Here is a 12,984-nt window from a genome sequence, read left to right as displayed (position 1 = left end):
CCAGATCCAATGATTTTCTTGATAAATGGGCTCATATTTATTTGATAGTGGCTATACCAATGGGTATGGACCATTGGATAGGACTAGGTTGACAAGCATTAGGCTGACATGCATAGAGGTTGACATGACTGGTCAACCTAACCCCATGTCAACATTGGCACTAAAAATGTGCACCACGTCCCCTCGCATGGCTCACTGCCCCCCAAGCTTCAGGCACAGTGCCTTGTTACACTCAGAAAACTATTGGGCACATGCCTGCTCAAAACACTGTTGACCTTTTGACTGTCGACCTTCCCCATATCGACCTAATGCTTGTGTCGACCTAATGACCCTGTCAACCCAACCCCATGTGGACATCCAGTAATTTCTACCTTCATGCATGTCAGTCTAGTGGTGTTAACCTAATGCTTGTAGACCTAGTGACCGTGTCCCTTCCCAATGAGCAGATTGAAGTATTCACTGAAAACACAGGGGCTACAAGAAAATAGGGAGATGCAGGGATAACCCCTTTCTCTGGCAAAAAAAGAAGATAAAGTTCTCACTACTTCATAAATACCTTACATTACCTTATATTAACTTACATGCATTTTTCTGTACAATTGCCTTGAATCAATATTTTTATTACTCAAAAGTTATCACATTTCATATATATTCTCTTTATTAGTTGTGTGCCTATTTATACATACCTCCCTCCTCCTACAAAACTGTAATATTATTATGTGTTCTTATACATATATTATGTTGGTCCTCATGGACTAGAAAGGATCCCCGCTCATGTCATGTCTGTGCAGAATAAACAGATGTACAGTGTAATTAAATGATTGCTTACATTTTATACAAACTCCGGGGACCTCCCAGCATTAAGGTGTGCTAATATGTAGGGTATATTTAAACCTCATCTTAGAAGGTGCTTTGCTATGGAGCACAAATAAATCATCTATGTCTATGAATTTTGCCTTACTGCGTTGACAGCTGTTTCCTCTATATATTTCAGGTAATTACACGGCTCACTATAATAACGTCAGGACTCACAGGTAGGCTATGTGTGGTATGCTGTTCTCAATAGTCATTCTCACAATTTATTATATATTATCATGTTGTGTGCTGGTATTCATATAACTACTAACTCACTGTCTGCTTGGGTTTTATTGAGTCCAATATGTCCTATTATTGCAAGCACATCAATTAAGTAAGTTTCTTTTAAATATAGCATGGTGCCACTACCTATGGGAATAGAAGAATTTTAAAATAATGAAAAAAAAATGTGATGATACAAAGTACAATTAATAATAAGTGTATAATGATTCAGCTTTGAGTCAAGCAAGTACTGTAATACCCCTTTCAGACATACGCGAAAATCCCGGGTTTTTTCACATGAATGCGCCCAAACCCTGGACTAGCGTATGTCTGAAAGGGTATACCCGGGATTTCACTCCCGGATACTGAGCACCTGCAATTGTCCAGGGTTTTTCCCGGTATTAAACTCCCGGGTATAATACCCGGCTTATGTCTGAATGGGTTTACCCGGATTTTTCAGTTTTAAACATATGATGTTGCTTTTTTTTGCTGCCAGGGCGTGTCCCATTTTAATGATGAAACATTGAAATGCTTGAAAAGCCTGGCTTATGTGTGAAAGGGGTATACCTGGGTTTTTCCCGGATTTGAGGTGTAGTGTGAAAGGGGGTCTGTTACTAAAATCCCAGGCAGGGCCGGCTCTACCACTAGGCAGCTTTAGGCAGCTGCCTAGGGTGCCAGGATCTAGGGGGGCACCACCAAGTCTGCCTAGCAAAAAATCAAGGATGTCTGTGAGGATCCTTGTTGTACTTAATGCAGGTGGTTGCTGTGGAACCTCTACGACCTCACCTCCATACTTCCTCTTGAGGCTTACTTTCCTATTTTGCTGCCTTCTCTTCCTGTACTCTGTTGTGGGTGGCAAAGGGGAGGGTGCTGGGGGCCTCCAGAGAAAGCAGGGGTCTTTCCCACCTACCTGAGGGGCTGGGAAGACCACTCAAATGTTAGGCAAGTATGCATTGATGTTGGAATATGGTTATTGGTGGCATTATGGGGGGGGGGGGGGGGGGGGAGTGGCAGTAGGTTGAACTTTTGCCTAGGGTGATGAGAAGCCTTACACCGGCCTTGATCCCGGGAGTGACCTGGGTTGAAAATCCCGGGTAAACCTGGACAAAATCCTGGGTAGTATTTCTAAAAGGGGTATCAGTAGGCTTCTTGTAACGATGGATTAATTTCTTAAATACCATGCCATCTATGTTGACACTGCAAATGTCAGAGCCATATTCCCGGAACCAGTATGATAACAATGGTAAAATGTTACTTAACTGTTTGAATGGTGAGGCCACTATATCTTTGAATATGTTGTTTTTCCAGCATGTTTATATTTATGTTGTTGTCTGCATACTGGTGAACAGTGAGAAACACAGGATTTTTAGAAGAGGGTTTACAAATGTAATACAAAATCTCCTTTTCTACACTGGATACTTTATGGAATACAATTAGGATAAGCGGTCAGGACAGGTTAAGGATAAATAAATAAGTAATGTAAACAGTGCTGCACTTTCTAAGCTCACATTCTCCCACTTTATGATAAGGCACCTGTTTCTTCTTCCTGAAAACTACTCTCCTGTCCATTGCGATGTTTGAGGCCCAGATCCACACATACAGTAAATGTGGTAGAAGAAGCTGGTACACTAGGCATGTGCAGCAGCTCTGCTCTGTCCCTTACACTGCATGATGTCATGGCAGCTCTATTGATCATATTAAATACCAGCAATTGTCATTATTTAAGGCACTTGCCAAGAGGAGGGGGTTTCCGGACAACCAGAACCCCCCCCTGCATTTGCCTATGGTGAAGGCAATGTGTCTCTGACATATGCATTGCTGACATACTGAGGTGGGCAGAGTGACTGGAATTCTGTGTAGGACTGGCTGAAACCTCTAGGAGTAGAATTATAGTAAAATGTGACATGAACAGGGCTTTGGTGTGAATGGGGCATGGGCAGAATGTAAACTAGACTCACAGGACACCAACCTCCAAAACCAACATTGACCAGCTACTAACACACCAGATGAAAAGGTCCTAAGCCCCAGTATTTTTATAGCATAGGGCAGGTCTTCCATCACAAATCGTGGGGCCCGGGACTGACAGAATGGGCAGGGCCCCCAAGTGGGAAAGGCGGGGTGCTACAGCGTTAAGTGGCACACACAAACACATATTCACCTGGAACCCCTGTACCTTTTCTCTCTCTAAACCTCTCATTGCCTTCCTCTCTCCTGTACAGTCACAGGCCATCATTACCTGCACATTCAGAAAGCTGCACAGCGTTTCACTGTACAGCACAGCTCGGTACAGGCAGCAGGATGTAGCCAGCAGCTTCTGCTGGCTTATGTGCTGTGTGTGGGTGGTCTGCGCCCGTCCTGCATCCTCATGCCGCCTCCTGAACTCCGGAGCTGGGGGCGGGAAGCAAGAAACAGATGGCAGAGCTCCTCCATGCACCACCTCGCCAGAGACGCGGACACGCCGGACAGAAAGCAGCTCCTATTGGCTGGCGGCTAGTGCATTCGTAATGCGCTACTACTGTCCGCATCCCTGACAGCACACGGTACTAATCGCAATGCTGCCCCAATTCTAGCCGGGCCCAGGACTCCTGTACCCCTAGATTCCCCCTATCGGCAGCCCTGGCAAAGGGGTGATCTCCTTGTACAGTACTACCTGTGCCCTCTAACAAACTTTCTAAGTTAGTGATTACTATCCTCCTCAAGAATGTTGGTTGTCCTTCTGGACATCTCTGTCTCCATAAGCAGATTTTCCGAAACATGGGACACGATAAACTCTGCAGAGTAACCACCTGGGCATCCAAATTAAATACTTGTCGCTTCCACTGACTGGGGTAAATAAGGGGAGAGATAACAGTACATTGTATAATCATTTAGAATGACTGTATTTGCTAATTTTCCAGAAATGTACCGAATAAGGTAAAAATGCCCCTAAAACACTGGCAATAAAAGGTGAGTGGAAAGATTGACCACACTTGACATTCCCCAGGTTAGAGAATACAGAATCCTATGTAAGTATATATGTAACAGCACCACCTAGTGCCAGTGACCTAACATGTCATTGCAATAAACCAATACTGAAGTTATTAGTGTTTTTTTTAAAACACCAATCAAAATACAGAAAGCATGGCCTTTTAGAGGTACTTTGGGACTGATGTTAAATACCACTGTACATATCATTACCAAGAGGAAACATTGGCCCTACTACTGATTTGGAAGTAAAGCTAGAAAGAGCAAGTAACTGGAACAACCATGTTGCCACGCAACGGTAGAAAATACATTTATATTTTTGGTACTTGTTTCCTAGCACGGCCACAACGATTTAGATCGTTGTGGTCGTAAGATAAAAAATCGGATCGATCGCATCGCATGCGATTTGGTCGCATACGATGCGACCGATCCGACCGACCGATTTTTCACCCGATTTTTTTTTTTTTTCACCACATTTGTTTCAATTGCCCCCCCAAATGTTACTAAGTGGGCTAGACCCCACGATAGACGTCAACCCGAAGCGTGGCGAGCGCAGCGAGCCCGCGAGGGGCGGCGGTGCGCGTCCTCCGACCTTTTCATTCCCCTACTATCCACTAGGGCGTGGAGTGAGAATAGAATAGTGTGGCGAGCGCAGCGAGCCACCGAGCCCGAAGCGTGGCGAGCGCAGCGAGCCCCGCGAGGGGACGCGTCTAACTTCACAGGTATACGCGTCCCCTCGCGGGGCTCGCTGCGCTCGCCACGCTTCGGGCTCGGTGGCTCGCTGCGCTCGCCACACTATTCTATTCTCACTCCACGCCCTAGTGGATAGTAGGGGAATGAAAAGGTCGGAGGACGCGCACCGCCGCCCCTCGCGGGCTCGCTGCGCTCGCCACGCTTCGGGTTGACGTCTATCGTGGGGTCATGGCGGGCACATAAAAAATGTGAAATGGGTCATATTGGGCCATTTCACCTTTTTTATCATTTTACCCTATGTGAGATGGACTTAATCAAGTCCATCTCATCTTGTGCCATTATAATGGCACAAGACCGACGCGATCCTCCCGATTTCAATGTTAAAAGATTTTTTAACATTGAAGTCTATGGAAAAATCGGGTCAATCGGTCGGTCGCATCGCGGCCGATTTTAATTGGTCGCGACCGACCGATTGACCCGATTTCTGTCATTCAAAGTGAAAAAATTGTAAAAAATCGGCCACATCGTGAGGATCGTGTCCCTTAATTAAGAGCCACGATCACTCACGATTGTGGCCGTTCTAGGAAACAAGTACCATATTTTTTCTGTCCAGTGTAAATACTGTACTGGCTGCTTTTGCATGTAGCCCAGAAATGTTAGATGTTAGTGTACCCCACCCAAATCTAACTGTGTCTGTCTGCACACCCCCCCCCCTTCCCACACCCCCCATCAGGCCCATTATTCACTATTTTCATGGGAAAATTTACTGGCCCAAAATTGATAACAAAATTGATCCACTGGCTTTGAAGGACAGTGATCAGCCACAAGACGGGTGCTTCTGGAGAAGCAATAATCGGGTAAACTAGTAACTTCGTACATATGAAGCTGCTGATTCGAAATGAGGGAACAAAGCAAAAAAATAAAGGAATTAACTGTGCACCTGGGCAAAATCATGTTGCACTGCAGATGGGGCAGATGCAATATCTGCAGAAAATTGTAGATTTGATGGGGATGTGTCCCAGCTGAAATCTTATAGCAGTGTAGCCCATAAAGCTGCCTGGCATTGATGGGCTACATGTACAGTAGCAGACAGCGGTATTTACTCTATTCCAAAACTATAAATGCACAGTATTTGCGCCCCTCGTGTTACAACATGGTTTGTCTACGTGCAAATGGGGCAATTCAGACCTTATTGCTCAGGTCCAAATTTGCTACCTCAGGTAATGGTGGGGGGTTGTGCATGCGCAAACCCCAGGCGTGTTTCTCACTGATGGGCGTGCAGGGGGCGGATGCACAAACAGGTGGGCGCGCCCATGGAAATGCTAGGCGGACACCTATGAATGCAGGCATCTCAATGCCTATTATATGAAGTCAGCGCCCACCCCCATTTTGGCCATCTCCATGCAGGATAAAAGTACAGTATAGACTTTTATCCAGGAAGGGAGGAAAAAATCATATAATGGTGAGTGCACGAATGGCTCACCATGCTTTGGGCACAATACCTCGCTGCTCTCAGCACACTATTATATTCCCCCTACACATCCACTGGGATGGTTAAAAAAGTTCTAATCCGGCCAATCAGCTCCTGACTGTTAAGTTACAGGCTGGGTTTAAAAAGGAACAGTCAGGAGCTGATTGGCCGGTGATAAAGTACCAGGCCCTTTATCACTTCTCCTCCCTTATCACTGCTTCATACATCTACCCCTGTGTTCTATTTATAACCTAGAACAGCATACAGCATATAACAGCTAAAATGTTACTGCAACATAGGGGCAGCACTTCCCGCTGTCACATGTCATCCACTCAGCTATTCTGTGCTACACTAGCTAGGACAGCGCATCATTTACACATTCCCCCTAAAAATATTCCCTTTAACTATAACATTTTGGGCAGAAGTACCTGTTCAATAGTAGGGTGCATTGCCTTCTAGCACAGTTTAAACACTGACAATCAATGTGATTGGTTGCTGCAAGTTCATTACCATTTGCCTACTTTATTGTGATATCAGCTAGTACACTGCCAAGGTAATGTTTATAGAATAATCTGTAACTATTTACAAATATCAACTGTATGCAATTATCCTGTATGTATTAATAAAACCATATCATCCAAATAAATGATAGTGTTTAACTGCAATTTAACTTAAGCAAACACGTTAGTCCCTTATAGGTGACACACTTTACTATCTAAAAGGGGAACTTATAAAAACACACATATTATATATATATATATATATATATATATATATTCAGAAAAGAGTATAAAATAAACAAAAGATCTATACGATTATGGATGCTGTACAATGATCACTGGGGATATATTATTACCAAGAGGCCAATTTATTACACATGGATATACTGTAGTGATAAATATGTGTCTAAAATATATCCTACATACTATATATATAGTATGGTATGCTGAATAGGTCATAATAGGAATAGGCTTCTCTCTCTCTCTCTCTCTCTCTCTCTCTCTCTCTCTCTCTCTCTCTCTCTCTCTCTCTCTCATGTGATAGATGATTAAAGAAAACACGATTTCACTTTTTCTGCATTTTTATCTATAACAATAAATAAATAAATAAATAATGAAGAGCTATAAATAGATTGCTAATCCCGAACAGGCATAATTGTACTGTATGGTCAGGGCGGTAATGCCATGTGTCTGTAAGGCAGTAAGCAGAGGGGTTACACGGGGCTTGTCCCCCTGCACCGCTTACTGTACTGCTGTAGTACTACAGAACCAAGCGTACTGGACACGATCTATAAATACACCTGCAAGATGGAGAATAATTACATAGACACCATTTATAAAAAAATAATACATTAAGAAAGAATCTAAGACATATCTCTGGGGTTACGTGTATGTTAGCATGTGCATGTATTTTGACATTATCTCCGACATGTACTGTACTCCGATTTTCAGCAAAGCAATTATCTACTCAAAGCATAAAACAATGTATGTATATATATATATATATATATATATATATATATATATATATATATATATGGTTAGTTAAAAGAGGTCAATATAATATGTATAAATGATCAAAAGCAAACAACACTTTTCATGAACAACTTTTACTACAGAACACCTGGTAATATGTATTTCCCAACATTGATACACGTAATTCAATTATTTTATAATCGGACAAAAATTGGGGCTAAATTGTTTCCGAATTTCTACAAATCCCATGCAACAAGTGTGACTTTGATGGCCATAAACGTCGCCCAGTTGCGCTGTCTTTAACTTAATCATAAAGAACGATCGTTATGTTTCACTTTTTTTAATACCAATTCGTATATTTTTTATGTCTTCTATTTATGTATAACGTTATCATTATTTCCTGGACATATAGCATTTACTTTTCGTTTGTGGTCTTATTAGCTATACGAGAAGCTCATGCTGACAAGCCCATAACTTACCTAATATGTTGCCTTATTTCATTTAAAAAATACCTTGCAGCGATATATGAAAGGGATTTGGACGCGGTATTTAATGAATTGCATCTGGGAGAATGCGGTCACATTAACCTGTTACCTTTGATGTATGGCAGCAGCTACAGTAAATCACATGCTGGAATGGATTCTTTCCAAATTCTACTTTTAGTCTAATTCTAGTGTCTTGTTTAACTAATCATTGATCATTTCTGCCGTTTGTCTATATAGATAAATGTTCTTTTTTAATTGAGTTATTTCTGAGTTTTCCTCATATTTCTCCTTTTAAGCCTGACAGCTGTAATTACCCCTGTAATGATATGTACGGTATATATAATTTATGGCATTTGCATACAATATGTCACCAGCAAAACATGTTTTGTCCTGCCTTACTGTAAATATGGAATATACAGTGACGATATACCAAAGCAAGACCTCCAAAAATGGTTAATATGTGATACATAATAAATAGCACCTATGTTAATAAATAAAACACGACAGTACAAATATATATAGTAATGTATACTTTCCGCAGTAACTAGAATATATAGGTTTTATAGTTGGATTGGTTATGTCATCTCAGGCTGAACTTTTCCTTTGAATGCGGTTCTTGTCCTACATTCCTCTCTGTACATCGTGTTTGTGCTAAGCAGCCTGCTGTCCATGTTCTAGTTATAGAGACATATACATAACAAGGTCATATAAATGATCACCGGTAAATGGATGGTTTTATTCTACACAGCATTCTTGTAGGCTTCTATATAATTGCTGGCATGATGAAACAACTGTATGTAGATCCAGCTCTCAGTGCCAGCTTCACGGAACAACAGAAACTATCCATCCACATCACGTTTCAGCTGCTGGCATCCTGTGTACAACACATCATTGCTTACTGTAATGAGGAAATCAGTGCATTAATAAAGCCAACAGCATTGTCATTTATTGTATTCTGTTTAACGTAACCTTGCCTGTCACTCAACAAGGCACATTATTTGGGGTATGATACAAATGAATGCTAAATAACAATATTTCATATGCATTTATACTTGGCACCTGTGAAAAATCATCTATCTATCTATCTATCTATCTATCTATATTTCTATCTATCTATCTATTTATCTATCTATCTATCTATGTAATGAGTGTGTGATTTATAAAAACATTAGGGAATAAATACAGAAGTATATCTATTAAAAAAGTGCATGATTTGTAATTAGGGTTCTGATGTAAACACTTTAGTACTAATTATTAGGAGTAAAAATCCGTAAAGTACTAGATCTCATTATTTAACAATAATTAGAAATTATTTCGGGCATAATTGACATTGTATAAAAGTACTTGACCATGAGGTTACGAGAATCCGATGTGATATTAAATATAATTACAGTAGGATCGTATTCCCTGATTTATGTACAGTATTAGATTGATATATTCTAGACCCAAGCAAGCGGAACGAAATTAGGGATATGTACTGTCTACATAGTCACAGAATTCCTGAAGCCAGACAATGTATCAGCACCGCAACATATTGGATGTAGAGTGAATAAAATATAATATTTTTTTCATCTTTCATTTATTAAAAAATAATCGATCAGGCAAATGAGAAATTCATCATTGTTGGATATAAACACGTGTGTAACGGAGAATATAAATGAAACGCTGTAACATGTTTGTTTGAAATGATATTTAATAAACCATTAATACAGATAAAGAGCACGTTTCGTGTACACATTGACAGTGCATAAATAATAGAACGAATTGTAATAAAATGGGAACAATACTGCAGATAGTTATTTTGTACAATAAAGTGCTTATATTTTCAGGACACAAACATTTCTGCATTCATCTGCTTCAGTATTTAACGAAAGGAAATACTATGTTTCGCATTGATACTGTAGCACAATAATGTGATGTGCGCACAGAACTCTCCTCCAAAGTTATAAAGGACCAAACAGCCCATCCCTGCCAATAGCACAACCGGTCCCACGTTGAAAAGTCAATGGAACATTAAACGATTCCATCTATTTCTAGTAAGCGAAGCATTCCAACATTAAGGTTTACTAGAAAACCAAAATCCTCTTCTTTTTCTAAGTCACAAAAATAAACTTAGTTTGTGGCAAATGTTCCATACACAGTAAAATAAGAAGTAACAGATAATTAAGAAATCTATTATAAATTAAACAAATATATATATATATATCTATATATATATATCTATATATATATATATATATATATATATAGATATATATATATATATATATATATATAGATATATATCTATATATATATATATCTATATATATATATATATATATATATATATATATATATATATATATATATATATATATATATATATTACACGTCGTGGGAGCCATATCGCGCTTGCCGGCCCGGTCCCCGTCTGATCTCCCCGGGCCCCCGTAGGGGGCTGTGTTCCCGGTACCAGGGCATGCCTAGGAGTGCACCATCACAGGGTGCAGCATGCTGCCCTTGTTCTCCGGGTGGCCGGGCTGAGATTGCTCCAGAAGAGACGCTGCAGCAGCCGCCTGTGTGACAGAAGGGGTGCACATATTAGGGGGGTTTACAGTCAGGTTTGAGATTGCGGACACAGGTGGCAGAGACGCTGTTGGTTTGATAGGCACTGGCACAGCTGGGATTGTCTGACTAGGGGCATGGCAGAGAGTTTTCATAGGCATCCCGAAATGTCCATACTCTTGTGGCACTGCCATACCCGTCATAGGGTCCATCATGCCAACGTGTGGCCACATGGTGCTGACCATGTTGCTGAGCTGGCTGGGCACCGGATAGCCCAGGTGGTGCATCATGGACGCTAAGGGCAGGCCACTAGTCATCACCCCCTTGTAGTCCCTGCCAATGATGTTCTCTATGGCGAAGGGGTGCTTAAATCCCGTGGACTGGCTTCCATTGATGTTGTACGGCTGGAAGTGTGGGAGCCTGCCGACACTGGGCACCGGGACGCCCTCCGCGCCTGGCAGTGCCAGCTTGGTATGCCCGTGCTGCTGCTGCTGCTGCTGGTGGAAGTAATGGAGCATCTGATGACTCTTGGCCGCCAGCTGCTCTGCCCTGTGCACCTTGAACCTCTTCCTTCTCCGGAGGAAGCTGCCGTTCTCGAACATGTCCCCGCAGTCTGGGTGCAGAGCCCAGAAGCTGCCCTTGCCCGGCTGGTCGGGTCTCCGCGGGATCTTGATGAAGCAGTCATTGAAGGAGAGGTTGTGCCGGAGGGAGTTCTGCCAGCGCTGGGTGTTCTCCCGGTAGTAGGGGAAGCGCTCCATGATGAACTTGTAGATGTCACTGAGGGGCAGCATCTTCTCGGAGGAGCTCTGGATGGCCATGGCGGTCAGCGAGATGTAGGAGTAGGGCGGCTTCTGGTCACTGTACGAGCTCTTCCCCGGGCGAGGCATGCTGCCTGGGGGGCCACCTCCTGCCTGCTGGGGGCTGTGTGTGCTGCTGCCGCCGCCGGCTCTGTGCTCAGACTCACCCTGCCTATAGGGTCACTTAGAGCAGGGGTGAGAGCCCGGCAGCGCGATGCTCATGGTCTCCTCGCAGGAGCAGGCAGAAGTTTGCTGGGTCAGGGTGGCTCAGGCTCCTGCTGGAAGGGGTCACCGGCAGAGTTGCTGCGATCAGAAGCAGGATAGATCCCTGTGAGAGAGGAGCCTCATCCTCCACCGGAGTGTGCGGGGTCAGGACAGAGAGGGGAGTAGTACCCGCAGCTCTGCCAGATGGAAGTAGAGGAAGGAGCTCTGCCTGGTTATGTACTGAGCACAGAGATGCTGGGACCCCCGCTGCTACCTCCTCACCGTCACATGACAGCCGCTGGGGGACCCTGCACAGGAGAGGAGCGATGCCCTGTGTGTGTGTGAGGTCTTTCAGATTCCCAGCATCAGTAGCACTGAGCTCAGGAGTTTCTCCTCTGTCCAAGATAAGTGAAGGGGACACAGGATTGGGGGTGACATTGTCTGTCGGTCTCTCTCTCTCTCTGCTATCTATCTATCTATCTATCTATCTATCTATCTATCTATCTATCTATCTATCTATCTAGTCTGTCTGTCTGTCTGTCTGTCTCTCTCTCTCTCTCTCTCTCTCTCTCTCTCTCTCTCTCTCTCTCTCTCTCTATCTATCTATCTATCTATCTATCTATCACTTACAAGGCTTGTTAAAGATAATACAACGTGATGTATTTATCTATGACAGACTATCCTAAAAGTTCTACAGCTGGATATTGTGTTATGAATAAGATCTCTAGGCACTGAAATGTCGACTCTTATGTTGTTTTGATTTGTCATGAATAAATCACCTTTCAGTAACTTCAACGTGCCTGGTGAGAACCTTGCTCTGTGGATTCAGTTTATATGAACACATGGATGGATGCTGCCTGACAGATTTCTGTAGCACACCTGCAGTTGAATATCAATAACCGTGAATGCACGTTTGACTATCTATCTATCTATCTATCTATCTATCTATCTATCTATCTATCTATCTATCTATCTATCTATCTATCTCTCTCTCTCTGAAAATGTCCTTTTCATGTAACATTTGTTACCCGTTTTGGTACTTCTTAATACCCCTTTCACATTGCAGCTGTAACACGGTAAACGGTTCCAGCTGCAATGTGAAAGCTACTTTGTCAATTTACCGGTTACAGAAAACCGGTATTTTGACACGTGTTAAAAGCAGGATCCTACACGTTTCTGAACCGTTTTCCCTGCAGTCTGAACAGCTCAGAAACGGTATTTGCTATAAATGATAACCACACTTGGGGGGAAATTTACTAAAGGAAATTTGT

The 12,984-nt window shown here is 42.5% G+C and overlaps 1 protein-coding gene across 1 annotated transcript; it reads right to left on the bottom strand.

The window, feature by feature from the left end:
• Positions 1 to 10,550: 10,550 nt before the first annotated feature.
• Positions 10,551 to 11,890, bottom strand: FOXB2 (forkhead box B2). Its single transcript, XM_083158334.1, has one exon. It carries the CDS (start codon positions 11,597 to 11,599, stop codon positions 10,631 to 10,633), a length of 969 nt encoding a protein of 322 aa, XP_083014460.1. The 5' UTR covers positions 11,600 to 11,890; the 3' UTR covers positions 10,551 to 10,630.
• Between the last annotated feature and the right edge of the window lie 1,094 nt (positions 11,891 to 12,984).

This window comes from Crinia signifera, chromosome 1, assembly GCF_055691185.1.
Source record: "Crinia signifera chromosome 1, ASM5569118v1, whole genome shotgun sequence".
Classification (NCBI taxonomy): Eukaryota; Metazoa; Chordata; class Amphibia; order Anura; family Myobatrachidae; genus Crinia; species Crinia signifera.
Note: the sequence above shows the minus strand (reverse complement) of the source record. Positions and strands in the feature narration are given on the sequence as shown.

Coding starts and splice junctions, on each gene's coding strand:
- FOXB2 (XM_083158334.1), bottom strand. CDS start 11,599: ATGCCTCGCCCGGGGAAGAGCTCGTACAGTGACCAGAAGCCGCCCTAC.